The 15091-nt window shown below is 50.4% G+C and overlaps 1 protein-coding gene across 1 annotated transcript; it reads left to right on the top strand.

Annotated features, from left to right (window-relative positions):
• Positions 1-32: 32 nt before the first annotated feature.
• Positions 33-10932, top strand: LOC134408416 (amino acid transporter heavy chain SLC3A2-like). Its single transcript, XM_063140675.1, has 9 exons — positions 33-227; positions 3508-3858; positions 4175-4333; positions 4882-4967; positions 5813-5890; positions 7097-7155; positions 7372-7549; positions 8506-8634; positions 10398-10932. The coding sequence occupies exons 2-9, from the start codon at positions 3531-3533 to the stop codon at positions 10746-10748; spliced, it is 1368 nt and encodes a 455-aa protein (XP_062996745.1). The 5' UTR covers positions 33-227; positions 3508-3530; the 3' UTR covers positions 10749-10932.
• The last annotated feature ends 4159 nt before the right edge of the window (positions 10933-15091 follow it).

Here is a 15091-nt window from a genome sequence, read left to right as displayed (position 1 = left end):
CACTGTTTGGTGCAGGGGGTTGGAGGCGGGGAGAGGCTTCACCCACCACCCTCCTATCAGTCCACTGGACTTGGGGAAGTAAGAGGTCTCCTGGACCCTCTTTCCTTCCCACCTTCCTTCCTCTCTCTCTCTCTCTGTCTCTCTCTCTCTCTCCCACCCAGGCCCACATCTCTTCTTGCTCTGCTTTCCACAGACCTTTGCAGGTGGAGGACTCCGCAGAAAGCAAGGTAAGAGCGCTGCCAGTTTGGGAGAGCCATTTAAGAGCCATGTTTAGCATGGAGAGAGGGCCAAGGGCCTCCCAAGCCTGATGTCTGTAATCCTGGCATCATCCCTGTAAGGTAGATCAGCCCTTACTTGGGGGGAAACTGAGGCTGAGAGACAGGGAGCAGCTAACCTTGGGCTAGTGGGATCACACGGATGGAGGTGAGGTTTCCCCAGCAGGCCTCTTCCCAAACCAGCCTTCCTCAATCTGTTGCCTTCCAAATGTGCTGGACTACAACTCCCAGCATCCCCCAGCCAGCCAGCCAGCCATGCAGTCCAACACATCTGGAGGCACTGGATTGGGGAAGGCTGTTCCCCACCATCGCTTTGTCTCACAATGAATGCACCGCTGCTGCTTCTGTCCTGTGCTGGATGAAGACGTTGTCACTGCCCAGCTCTGGCGAAATGACCACGTTTTTGCAGCATGAGAGGCACGGTGCTTTATCACCGGGGTGGGGGGGCAGAATGCGGCTCCTGCCACACACCCTGCTAGCACATTCGTGGTGACACAGTGGCTTTTCAGGACAGCTGTTAGGGGCTGCCCCCTGAAGAGCTTTAAAATAAAGAATGCATCACGAGACCATAAGAAAATGGCCTTCTATGTGTGTTCGAACATTAACGGGGCTTTCTGAGCACATGCCGTCATTGTAACGTATTCCATTAAAGCTGCTTTTGCAGTTAGGGTGCCTCTCTCTGATAAATAAGATTCATAAATAATGAACCATTCCTTGAAATTAGGAAGAAGTGGCAAGCCTTCCAGCTGTGCATTTTAAGTTCACAAAAGTGGTTAGTCCACAAGCATTTTTACTTGCCCCTGGCCCACACACAGTTACGCAATTCTCTGGTTTAAAGCAGGGTGCGGGGAGTGCATTCATTGCAATCACAATGCATGCTTACTTGGGAGTTTGCCCCACTGAATTCAGTAGGACTTCTCAGCAAACACACATCACACGCCTGCTTTAGGCTCAGACCCTCAAGTCCAGGGGCTGAGCGCCCCCAGTGTTGTGGCTCAGGCACAGGAGCACTCAAGGAGACTTCTGAAAATCACTTTTAAAAAGAGCAAAGGTGCCTCTACCTCACCTGTATAAAAGCCTGGTCATTTTGTGAACCGTTTTCTTGTGTTTCCTAAGGATGGGAGAATCAGGTTTGGATAGGGTGGGCACTTACACAGTGCGTAAAAAGAAGAAATGCCTGACCCCACCCCACCCCCAAAAGGGGTGGTGGTGCCAATTTGTATAATATTTGCATATGATGATTTCTATGTATGCATGCACACTGAAACAATAACTAGAATTTAAATAGAAATACAATATCTCTCACCGTAGTGAGGAAGACTGACTGGGTGACCTCCGTTTCTGTTACTCTTCGTCTTTAAATATGAGGACACCTTCAAACAGAGGACTGTCTTCTGTAAAGTAGGACCCTGGGCTGCTATTGGTTTGGATAATCTTTTCAGGCCAATGGGCAACCTGGTATCCTCTGGGTGTGTTGGAATACAACTCCCATAATCCCCAGCCAGCACAGCATATGGGAGTTGTAGTCCAACACACCCGGAGGGTACCAGGTTGGAGAAGGCTATTTTAGGAAATGGGCCCACAGGTACACTCAGCTGTGCCGCATTTTTATACAAACCGCTGGCGACCCTAGAACTTGAAAAACACACACACCATATATTAGTGGTAATATTCACTGTAATTCCACAATTAACTCCAGCTCAGAGTAGGTGACTTCCAGGCAGGGGATGGCCCTGGAGGCTACATAAACGTACTTGGAATTGAGACCCAGGGAATGTCATGCAACTTGTTTCTGAGTCAGCATGGCGGGCGGGCGGGCGGTTCTCCTGTCCCGGCCTCAGCAAATGTCCAAGGAATGTATCAGGTTGGTGAAAGTTGTTTCTGGCGCTCCCGATCTGGAAGAGGGCGCAAAGTGCCCCAAACCCTGCTGCCGCCCGCCCGTTGAAAACAGGTTCAGAACCGGGGCCCTGGCACCTATGAACACCTGAACCGTCCGTCCCCAAGCCCTGTTGAAGCATTGCGTGTAACTCCACGGCAGGCCCGTATCTGCACCAAGGGCATGAAGGTTATCGCCAGTGCTTGTGCAGGGCTCTGGGCACAGAGATCTGGAGGCGCAGGAATTAGATCAAGGGTGAAGGTGCGGTTGGGGGCCTTGAAAACCTGTCCCACTGCATGCATTGCTTCACACAGAGAGACGTGGAGCAAGAAGGGGGAGGTGACCTTGTCCTCCTGTTATAATCAAGATGATAAACAGCTGAATCCAAGAGTCCCTTCCTTTCCCCCCTCCCTGGTTGTCTGAGGAGGGAAGGGCGGCTGCAGAACATCCCTCACACAGTATTTCGAAAGACGCCATGTCAAAGCCCTATGAAGAGAGACTGAAACATCTGGGCATGTTTAGCCTGGAGAAGAGAAGATTGAGGGGAGACATGAGAGCACTCTTCAAATACTTCAAAGGTTGTCACACAGAGGAGGGCCAGGATCTCTTCTCGATCCTCCCAGAGTGCAGGACACGGAATAACGGGCTCAAGTTAAAGGAAGCCAGATTCTGGCTGGACATCAGGAAAAACTTCCTGACTGTTAGAGCAGTACGACAATGGAATCAGTTACCTAGGGAGGTTGTGGGCTCTCCCACACTTGAGGCATTCAAGAGGCAGCTGGACAACCATCTGTCAGGGATGCTTTAGGGTGGATTCCTGCATTGCGCAGGGGGTTGGACTCCATGGCCTTGTAGGTCCCTTCCAACTCTGCTGTTCTATGATTCTATGATTCTATGATAAGACAGCTGGCTTTGCAGCAGAAACAATGAGGCAATATATGGGGGCGTTTGTGTTCTGGTACAGTAGCTCCCGTTCGATTAAGCAGAGCTTGTGCAGGAGAACTTCCCACTGTATTGCGCTCACGAAGGTCCAGACATTCTTGAATGCATTTATGTATTACGGACACTGCTTTTCAGGCCAAGTCTCTTAAAGAGGTCTGTGTGCCATTTTCCAATTGGAAACAACCTGCTCAATCTGCAGTTGGGTGGCTGCGACTCTGGTGATAGAAATGAACTCTGGCCATGCTCAGAGTTGCTCTGTTATGTTGGCAATCCCTGAGCCTCGGAGTAGAGACTGAAGTGGAGAGGGCGGCTGCTTTTGTGTGTGTTTCTTACTCAGTGTCAGGAATTATGCTCTGTGTGTGTGTGTGTGTGCGTGCGCACGTGTGTGTGTGTCTTCTCCTCCCCTCCCTACAGCTTTGTGCACAGAAGAGTGGACAATGGGCAAAGTCGAAGACACGGCCATCGTCTCCCAGGTGCCCAGCGAGCACCTGCCCTTGCTGAGCCCAGCAGCGCCCAGCACCACCTACCTGACCCAGGAGGAGGTGGTGCAGCAGGCGAGCACCGCGCCCTGGCCAGGGCTTCGCAAGGCCTTGCTCTACCTCCTGGGGGTGGTCTTTGCCTGCATGCTCAGCATGGCCATCCTTCTCCTGCTGAGGATGCCACGGCCACGGCCACCCCTGGCCTGGTGGCAAAAGTCCTCCTTCTACCGCCTGCCGCCCACCTCTTTCCCCGACTCCAATGGTGATGGATACGGAGACCTTGCAGGTAAGAGTGGGAGGAGGGGAGTGACCCCGTTGCAGGTACCCATCAAAAGCTGTTCCCCCAACCTAGGCCAACCTTCCCCATTCTAGTGTCCTCCAGATCTGTTGGACTACAACTCCCAGCATCCTCCAGTCCACACCTGGAAGATTGATTGGGGACAGAACATTAGATGGGTGTGAGTTTTCCAGAGTGAAAACAGTTTCAAGACGTTTCCTTTTTCCGGCAATGAGCTCAACCAGATCATGGTGAGCTGATGGATGCGCTGTAAACCTGCCTGGTGTGGTGATCCTCCCAAGGTTCTCCCCTTCCCTCCTGCTAGGTGTGAGTTGTCAGCTAGACCAGCTCCTGGGCTTATCCATCCAGGCCCTGGTGCTGGGCCCCATCCTCGAGGGAGACCTTGCCAATCTGAGCAGCCTGCTGCCTGCCCACGGCTCCCTGGAACAGCTGCAAGCGCTGGCAAACGATGGGCGCAAGAGAGGTACGAGGACGGCATTGCTCTAGCGTCTAGCCCGATGAGGAGCCCTTGGGCGGGGGTGGGGGTGGCTCAGCAGGCACAGAGCAGCTGCTTCAGAGGCTGAGCATCCAGGATCAATCCCCAGTTGTAAAAGCTCTCGGGTAGCAGGTGACTGGAAAGGGCTACCTGGAGCAAGGGCTGGGCCCTGCAGCAGCCCAAACCACTCCCCAGAACCTGGTGTGCTTCTGACCATGAGAGGCTCTGTTTAGCCACCCAAGGACCTCTCTTCCTCCAACTCCATGAATATGTGTGATTCTTTTTTTAAAGTCATCCAAACCAGTGGGCATCTCCCATCCAGCATGCTGCAGAAGGCCAGGCCGTCCCTCATCGGAGGCAGAGGGTGGGCTTGGGTCCTCACTGGAACTAGGGGAGGCCAGTGGCTCTGGTCAGGGTGGTGGTGAATCCATTCCGGGTTTCAGTCAGCGCTCTAAAGGCGCTCTCCAAGGTGCTTCAGCTGCCTTCTCCTGGCTTTTCCCAATCCAATCCACCCCCCACCCTGTCCGACCATCCAGGGGTCCGAATCCTGCTTGAACTCCCAACCTTGGAAGAGAACCTGGACCGTATTCTTGAGGACAACCAAACAGACCAGCATCTCAAGGTGGCTTCTTATTATTAGTATTAATATTATTAATAATATTTATTTATATAGCGCCATCAATTTTCATGGTGCTGTACAGAACAAAATAAAACAAAATACAAAACTCCCTGCCATATGGCTCACATTCTAAAATCACAGTAACAAACAGGCAGGGAGGGGAAAGGCCAGCCAGCACGGGGGACAATAAAACAAATAATAAAAACAACAACTACTACTACCTCCTCCTCCTCCTCCTCCTCCTCCTCCTCCTCCTCCTCCTCTTCTTCTTCTTCTTCTTCTTTCCCTCAGCCCTTCCTCTATTTGGTGGTGGTGAGGGAAACGAGATTTCTTTTTTCTTTCTTTTCAGCCTATTGGTATTTGCCTGCTCAATTTTGCAAAGGAAAGTGACCCAAGCTTACATTTGCTTGGAATTCACAGCTTTTGGTGCAAAGTGGGGAATTCTCCACATGCTCAGAGGCACCCTGTACTTGATCCAGAAATCAGACTGGGCTCAAAATAGGTCCTGCTCATAGGACTAGACATATCCTGTGGTGATGGCGACCAGATGCCAAAGAGGAATGGACACCTGCACCTTGAATAGTCCTGTAACAATGGGTCATTCTGCCACACACACACACACTTTGGCACAAGGTGCAGGAGCATCTGGCCACCCTACGCTGGCTGGTTCTGGTGTGATCTCTTTCATGCGGGGTAGTCCTATGTGCGTGTTTACGCACATAGAAGGAAGCCCAACTGTGTTCAAGGAGGCTTGCTGCCAAGTAAGTCTGCCTAGGATTACTGCAGCCAAATTAAGCTGCCCTCCCTCCCCCCCACCCCGTCCCCATCTTTCCCACCATGCAATGCAGGGGGCGATGCAGTTCTGGCAGGCACAAGGCGTTCATGGATTTTTAGTGCCAAAAGACCCTGCCTGGCTCCTGGATGCGGTAAGTGTGCCCTCTCTGGGGGAAGTGATGTGTGTGTGTATTCCAAAATCAAATTGGCAATGGCTGTGGCAACTTCAGAGCAGGGGGGTAGGTAGGTTCCCTATAGCCAGGTTTATTGGGAGCTTTGCTGGTATTAACATTTAAAGCCCTAAACGGCTTGGGGCCAGGCTACCTGAAGGAACGCCTCCTCCCGTATGTACCTGCCCAGACCCTAAGGTCATCCTCAGGGGTCCTTCTCCGTGAGCCCCTGCCAAAGGAAGTGAGGCAGGTGGCTACCAGGAGCAGGGCCTTCTCTGCTGTGGCACCCCAGCTGTGGAATGAGCTCCCTAAGGAGGTTCACTTGGCACCTACATTATATGCTTTTAGACGCCAGGTGAAGACCTTTTTATTCTTCCAGCATTTTAACAGTCTATAAATAAATTTTAACTTGGTGTTTTAAATTTGTAATTTTGCATTGCTGCTGTTTTCATCTTGTTGAGCTTTTATATTGTATTTTATATTATGGTTTTATACTGTTGTTTTATACTTTGAATGGTTTTAATTTTTGTGAACTGCCCAGAGAGCTCAGACTATTGGGCGGTATAGAAATGAAATGGAATGAAATGAAATGAAATGAAATAAATAAATAAATAAATTGTTTTACAGAGTAACAGATTCCCACCCCCCAAAAGCAGTTTACAGTCTAAATGTCAACATAGAGGCCTCCAATTCCACATTCCAGATTTAGGATGACTTAACCAGAATTGCTAAACAACCTTTAACCTTTATCCTGCCTCATATGAGTGTGAACTTTTTAAATGCCCCCATTAAATGCACATTTAAATTTTAGTTGAAGATTCCGGGGCGCATGTGGTTGGCTGAGAACGTGGGACTAGGCCTGTTTCCAGGCAGGTGGGTCGGTGCAGTGACAGATAAGTCATTGCTGTTCTGCTGCTGGAAGCTAAAAGCTGAAATGCAATTGATTCTCCACCCTGTCGAGAGACATCTTGCACTTTTCCTGGGCTTGACATTGTTGCTGTGGGTGGGGAAACGCGCAAGGATCGTGGAAGGATGGTGACGGCATGTGGAACCCCAGCAAAATGTGAGCGAACGAGGCATGGAGACTATGCTACGATAAACACCCAGGTGGAAGCGTATTAGTTATTCTGGATTAGTTGACCCGGAATATGTGGGATGTCAAGTTGCGTATGTGGAATCTGATTACAGGTCCTGAATGCCTGGAGTGAGCTGGACAGTGAGATGCAGACAGATCGGGGTGAGGAAAGGTCAGTGTGGGGTGAACTTTGGGGGCTGGAGGGGGGGGGCTTTCTGAGCTTCCCAAATTCCCCCTTTCCCAGCCCCACCTCCGTAGCCCACGGGCTGCGAGGACCCCTAGTGGCGGTATTGGGGGATGCAGGCAGGTCCGGGGCATCGAGACTGGAGAGAATTTCCAACCGTAAAGGTTTGAAGCTGACCTTTTAGTTCCTGTAAATCTCTTCCAGGGTCTTGATTGTCTTGGACAAGAGCCAAAGCTGCAACATTTCTCGCTGGGTGCCCAGCAATGTCATCCTCGCCTGCCATCTGCTGGAAGTGGAGAGCAACCTGAGTGCCCAGGCGCTGGCACAGCGGGTGGAGGAGGGCACCTTGAGGCATCCGGGGACACCGTGGCCTGGCTGGATGGTGAGGGAGGGCGGTGCTGGTATTTGGTGAATCACCTCGGTAGCCCCGGAGTCTTCACTTGCTGTGGTGCAAGTTGCCCAGTAACATCCCGCTCTGGTTTTCTCCGAGGGCCTGGCTGTTGCAGTGAGGGAGCACCCTGAAATTTTGGGGAGGGAGGGAGGGGGGGAGGGAGGGAGGGAGGGAAGGAGCCCTTGAGGTGAACTCAGCAAAGGGTCCTGTGGCACCTGAAAGACTAACGAGTTTGTTATTATGGCAAAGAGCCTGCTTCACCAGATGCTTGAGGTTTTATCCTAAGTTGCAGGTATGTATTTCCCCAACGTGGGGCCCTCCAGATGTGTTGGACTGCAACTCCCATCATTCCTAGCCATTGGCCATGCTGACACGCACAAACAGTATGTGAATGGCCACTTTTAAGAGCATTGTTGACACGCTTTTCTTTCTGCATTTCATTTCCGTCTGACCTGTTTACAGTTCCCCCAAGATCAACGCTAGGTGTGCGTGCATGCGTGCGTGTGCGTGCATGTGTGTGTGAGAGCGAGAGGGAGGGAGGGAGGGAAAGCAACAATTTAAGATAATATTTCATGCATATTATGTAGCGGACCCTAGCCTACAGCAGCTTTTTTATGCCCATAAACATTTGTTAGTCTTTAAAGAACCAAAAGAGCCTTTGCTGGGTTTTGCTGTGGAAGCTCAATGCAGCTGCCCTTCTGGAAGTGGATTCAGGTGAACTGGAGGCCACAGGGAGTAGAAGCCAGACTACCCTGCTCCCTGCTCTGGTACCTGGAGTGTTGCAGGGCCCAGATCCATTTTCATGACTGTTGCCCACGGTGCAGATATCAGGATGCAACCTCTGTGCTGAGAAACAACAACATTTTGCAGAATGCAGATCATCAATACTTTATGGAGACAGGAAGATGAAATGTCTCAATCTGTAATCCTGGTTGACTCTCTTCCAGGTGCCCAGGGGGCTCCCGTTGGTCGCTGATTTGGGGGAGATGCTTGGGGTGCTACTGCTCAGCCTTCCAGGAGTCCCACTGTTGCAAGGTGGAGCTGGGTCTCCAGTTCCATTGGACAACGAGCTGACGGTGAGACAAAAAGCATTTCAGTTTGCATCTCTCCCCCTCAGTGCCTGTCCTGCCTCACCTTTGCTCTTCTTTTAGGTTTTAGTTTCAAGTAGAATATTTTCAGTGGTCTAAAGGCAAAGGAGGGAAAGAATCACGTGGGGTACTGGTTCCTCTCTATTCAGCCCTGATTAGGCCTCATCTAGAGTATTGCATCCAGTTCTGGGCTCCACAATTCAAGAAGGATGCAGACAAGCTGGAGCGTGTTCAGAGGAGGGCAACCAGGATGAACAGGGATCTGGAAACAAAGACCTAGGAGGAGAGACTGAAAGAACTGGGCATGTTTAGCCTGGAGAAGAGAAGATTGAGGGGAGACAGGATAGCACTCTTCAAATACTTGAAAGGTTGTCCCACAGAGGAGGGCCAGGATCTCTTCTTGATCCTCCCAGAGTGCAGGACACGGAATAACGGGCTCAAGTTAAAGGAAGCCAGATTCCAGCTGGACATCAGGAAAATGTTCCTGACTGTTAGAGCAGTACGGCAATGGAACCAGTTACCTAGGGAGGTTGTGGGTTCTACCACACTGGAGGCATTCAAGAAGCAGCTGGACAGCCATCTGTCAGGGATGCTTTAGGGTGGATTCCTGCATTGAGCAAGGGGTTCGACTCGATGGCCTTGTAGGCTCCTTCCAACTCTGCTATTCTATGATTCTATGATTCTATGAATTGCAGGGAGGAAGTCAAGCTCTTCACTTATAACCCTTACTAGGAAAGGGCAGAAGTAGATGTTGAATGTCTTTCAGCCCAGCGCCGGATTTAATTTTCAAGGGGTTCTCCGGGGGTCGCACTCCAGTCAAGGGATGGGGGCCAAAGGCAAAAGTCAAGGGCCCTCAAATGCCAGCATATTTCAGCATCACACTCTTACTGCCAGTAAGGAAGCCTTAGAAGAGGCATTTTAGAAAGCGCAGGGTGGGGGGCAGGGCAGGGAGGCTACGCAAAAGCCAGAAAACCACCAAAGAATCAATGGTTGGGAAAAGCTGCACCTCTGATTTAGCCCCTCAAAACTTCCGTTGCAGCTTGTATTTGGTGGGAAGGTTCAGATGTAGACCCTGAACTGAACTCTGTCATTTTGACATCTGATTTTGAGTTTAATGAACACTCAGGGTTTTATTTATTTATTATTACATTTCTTTGTTGGTTTTTTCAAGCCCACTTTGAATGTAATCATGATACAGTGGAAGAACTGTAGGCAAAGTTTTGATTCACCACTTGATCTTCCAGAATTTAAGATAGCCATAAAGACCGATCTCTTCCGGCAGGCCGACCCAGTTGAATTTTAAGATGCCTTTTTAATGGTGTGCTGCTTTTAATGATGCACTGGTTTTAAACGTTTGAATTAGTTGTATGTATTTTATGGTGTTTTTATTTGTGTTGTACCCTGCCTCGATCCAGAGGGAGGGGTGGGTAACTATATTATTATTATTATTATTATTATTATTATTATTATTATTATTATTATTATTATTATTATTATTGATCTTCCCCAGGGCAATGAGCCCAAGCCTCACACTATGGGCCATGGGCACAATCCATGCCATCCACCCCTGCAAGCCCCATTGAAATGGATAAGGCTTGCTCCAAGACAACTTGCGTGCCCCTCCCCGCTCATGATCCATAAAAAGTGGTTGACTAAAGGATAGTTTAAATTGTTAGTGTGGAAGCAATCTTTCTTGGTGGAGAAGAGCAATTTCATTTCCTGCTGCGGGTCTCCCTCCCTCTCTCTTGCAGAAAGGAAGCTCCAATGGGCATCCACTAGCGAACCTGTACCGCTCCCTTCTGGCCCTGCGTGCAAACTCATTTGCCTTACGCGGTGTGGACTTTGTCTCTCTGCCTCTGGCTGACCACTCTGAGGACATCTTTGCTTATCTTCGCCCCGGCTCCTGCTCTGACATTCTGGTGTTCCTGAATCTGGGCTCACGACCCTGCCAGCTCAACCTGAATCAGCTCAGTATCCCCGCCCCCGCCAAGGTGCTGTTCAGCACCTACCCGGAGCCGCAGAAAGAAATCAGTCTGGTGCTTGTAAGGCTGATGCCACACCAGGCTGTCCTCCTCCAAGTGCCCAGAGGATACAGACCGTGATTGGCTGCTATGGAATCTACCTTTGTAGGAGGCGCCCAGGAGACAGCAAATGGGAGGAGAAAGGAACTCTCATTGGCCACTCTGTTGTCCTGTTATTGGCCAATGGAAGAGACATTCCTGCTCCACTGGTTATCATAGACTAGTCATTCTTCCTGCGCATCAATACAGTTATGAGGTTGCTTGACTCAACTGATTTAAAGGATCTTTGCCAGGGCAAGTGAGTGGGGAGATGGGTCCTCCCATTGGGTTTTTTGGGAATCAATAATAAGCATAATGAATTCAGTGGTGCAATGGTAAATTTTGAAGTGCAGGTAGTCATGATGATATTTTCCAAGGATAGTCCCAAAATGCAGGCAGAGGTGTTGATCATACCCACATGTACTTCTCCACTCCCCAGAGAGCAACTGTACATAGCATGATATCGTAAGTAATTCAGATCAGCTGTACTGTGAGCTCTCAGCCCCAGGGTGGACATTATTCTCTGGAAATTAGCAGATTAGTTTTCAGAGTTTTCATGTGGGGCAGGTCTTCATTGCCCCATTCAAGACCAAGCCAGCCCCAAATGCTTTGCATTACAACAAGGATCTACTGCTGGTGGGGAAACCCATTTCTGCCCTACTATCTGTGGCCATTGCTGCTGAGGTCACAGGGAAGAGAGAAGCCTGAGAGGGGCGGCTGATGAAGTCAGCGGTGCAGCGTTTGGGCCATGCAAGCAGCGGCTATGCTACACCATTGAGAATGATGGGATCCCAAGCCTTCGATTTCACTCATGCCATGATGGAGTGGGGAAAGAGGCCGATTTCCACCGGGCACAAAGAGCAGAGCCAACATTATCACAGCCAAGTGAGTAACACGCACTAGACACCAACTCCCTGGGTTGATCACGCCTTCCCTCCCACAATGCAAACAGGGGGAGAAAGAGGCCAGGTGCCGCCCCTCTGAGCCAGGCTCCATTTGTGCCAAGTCTTACCCCTCTTGCCTGTGCTCAGCATCTACTGTCTCATAACGTGCACATCTTGAGGGCCAGCTGAAAAAGGCTTGCGTCTGAGCACACACAAAATAAACATCCCAGCCCAGCTTCCATTCCTAGGAGTAGGAGACAGATCGGAAAACTGTTCTTCTAGGTGGTTGGAGCTTTGGCTTCATCCATTAAGCAATTGCCTTGGGATCCATACAAACGCTCGTTCCTTTGGGCCATGAAGGCTCCTCTGCAAAGCCCCCCCCCCCGCCCCATGGATTCTGTGACGCCAATGAATCTGCATAGAGTTGCTTATCATGCATCTTTATTTATTTATTATTGTTTACTGCATTTCTATATGCCCCAAGAGCCGAAGCTCTCTGGGCGGTTCACAAAAATTAATAATTTCTGCTAACGATGGACTAAAACAAGGGGATGGGTAGAGAGAGACGCCCCACCCAGCTTTTGATATTTCACTCTTCTAAATTTGGGGGCCACAGAGAACTAGGGGCAGAGCGCCTGCTGTGTTTACACAACCTCCCAGGTTTAGATAAAAAGAACTCGGGCATCAGGGAACCACTTACTTCCCGCCAGAGGGAGGAGCCTTTTTCTTAGGAAGAGCTCTTGGGGGGGGGGGGGATCAGTCTGGGACCAGAAGCCAATGGTGGGCAGGGGAAGATTTGATGGTGGGCGGGGCCAGAGCCAAAGTGAGTGGCTTCTGGAGCACTGCAGCTTTGCATTGCCCTTTCCCTCTGTGCACCATCCCTTCCCTAATTAGAAGCTTGCATTGTCTTTTAAATGAAAGCCAAGGTTCGCTGGCAGCATATCTGGCTGGGGATGTTGGGACTTGTAGTCCAACACGCCTGGAAGGTATCAGATTGGGGAAGGGTGGCATAGGCCCTCTGTGCATACCGTTGTAGAAGACATGCCAGGTAACCCCACAGGAGAGACAAGTTTGCTCCACCCAGCTGTAGCTCCCAGGCTATCTGGGGGACGTGTGACATCTGCAAACATGGCACCATGCAGGCAAGCCGCCAGGCAGTCAAGGTAACAAACCAGGTTCTCTTTGCCCCTGCCAAACTGCCACAAAGAGGAATCTGTTCATCCTCCAAGGAAAGGCCCCCTCCTAAGGGGTCATTTCCCTTTTCTGCTGCATGATGCCTTTCTCCCCTGAGGCCTCATTCTCAGTGATCGCAGAGGAGTTGCCACATTGGGTGTGAGATGCTGCTGTCAGGTCCCCAAAGGTCTCCTCCGCCAACCTCTCCGCCTCCGTCAGCTTCTTCAGGTCAGCAACGAAGCCTCAACCCGAGTACACAGGCACAATGTATGTCCACCAGGGAGAAAGTCACACACTTGACACTGTGCGTAGGCAAGACAAGACCGTGTGGGCTTTGGGTAGTGTTTGACATGGTGCCGCTATTGGGGACAGAATGCTGGCCTATACGAGCCTTTAGTCTGTTTCTACTAAGTCATAGAATCAGAATCATAGAATAGCAGAGCTGGAAGGGGCCTACAAGGCCATCGAGTCCAACCCCCTGCTCAATGCAGGAATCCACCCTAAAGCATCCCTGACAGATGGTTGTCCAGCTGCCTCTTGAAGGCCTCTAGTGTGGGAGAGCCCACAACCTCGCCAGGCAACTGATTCCATTGTCACACTGCTCTAACAGTCAGGAAGTTTTTCCTGATGTCCAGCTGGAATCTGGCTTCCTTTAACTTGAGCCCGTTATCCCATGTAAGTCATTGCTTACTCATTTCCTTTGTCTTGCTTTCCAGCTGGAGTGGCTGCCACAGCAGTTTAAAAGAATAATATATTCTTATAAATAATAAAAATTGTAAAGCGAACCGAAAAACTACAGGATAAAGACATAATGAATAAAAGCACTGCTGTGGCCTAGTGGCTATATATGTGCAACTCCGTGAACACCTATGGTAGCCTTAAGTGAGTCACTTTCTCCATTAACTTCAGCTCCTCATCTTCAAGAAGGAGGATATAATGCCTTACCTTACAAGGCTGTTGTAAGGGTCACAACAGAATAATTTGTATGTAGCAGTTTGAACCTGCTAACGTATTATAACTATTATTATTAAACCAATCAATTTTATTGCACATAACCATAGGTTCTTACAGTTTTACCAGAAGAAGAGCCACAGACACAAAAGATTGAACAAGCCAATCAAATCCATTCATCATGTGTGCAGCTTATTGCAACTGTATTTAGATCCTTTTGCTCTAATCTTTGTAGCAGCCACACAGCGCATGAAGCTACTCGACTGGTTACATGAAGATCCATCTCTACAAGTAGTTCACACATTCGCTCAGCCGAAGTTATCAGTTGTTCATTCCTTACATAGCCAGCGCTGTCTGGTCTGTTACACAACAATAAAAACCATAAACTACAATGTAAAAATTTAAAACTAGAGCCTAAAATAAAATCCAGAAATAAATAATACCTAGCAGCAATGCAAAGATTTAAAATACAGTTAACAGTTCTGTACAGTTCTACCAGCCGCCACTCCCTAAGATTATTATTATTAATAGTCATCATCCAATTAAAAACTATTTCGCTCTCTCTCCCCATCTGGCCGGCAGGGGGAAAACCCCGCCTTGCTCGAATTCCACTCGCCCTGTGGCAACCTGAGGTTTCTGAGCCCTGTTATGTTTCGTGTGGCGCAGGGCCTGAGTTCGATCCCAGCGGAAGCTGGTTCTCGGGCAGCCGGCTCAGGCCGACTCAGTCTTCCATCCTTCCAAGGTTGGTAAAATGAGTCCCCAGCTAGCTGGGGGGAAAGTAACCGCGACTGGGGAAGGCAAGGGCAAACCACCCCGCTACAAAGTCTGCCAAGAAAACGTCCGCGAAAGCAGGCGTCCCTCTAGGAGCCAGCCAGGACTCAAGCGCTTGCACGAGAGGCCCCTTTCCTTCTTTCCTATGTTTCGTCTACGGGAGGGGGCCCACCGGCTGCCAACCCGACACGTGCGTCCCTTCCTCCCTCCAAACCCCGTGGCCCTTTTAAGGCGCCCGACTGGCCGCGCCCCTTTTAAGCAGCGCCGGAGCGGTGCATTGTGGAATGAGGGAGTGGAATTTTGGAATGAAATGTAGCCAAAAAGGGGGAAAAAACCAAAAAAACAAAAAAGGAAAGAGGGGAGGGGGGGGAGCGCGCCAAGTGGCAACATTGTCGCCAGATCAAAGCGGGCGCGGGGGAGGGGAGGCCAAGCCGGGCAGGGCTGCGGGGGAGGGCGCGCCGCTGCCGCCGCCGGCTCCTCCTCCTTCCCGGGTGCGCGTGCTTTTGGCGCGGGATCGGGACCATGAGCCCCCGGCGGCGCCGGGCCGGAGCAGGGCCGAGGCGGAGGTAGCCGCGGGCGGAGCAGCGCCAGGGAGCGAGCCGGGGG

Source organism: Elgaria multicarinata, chromosome 13 (assembly GCF_023053635.1).
Source record: "Elgaria multicarinata webbii isolate HBS135686 ecotype San Diego chromosome 13, rElgMul1.1.pri, whole genome shotgun sequence".
Classification (NCBI taxonomy): Eukaryota; Metazoa; Chordata; class Lepidosauria; order Squamata; family Anguidae; genus Elgaria; species Elgaria multicarinata.
This window is presented reverse-complemented; position numbering and strand designations above follow the sequence as displayed.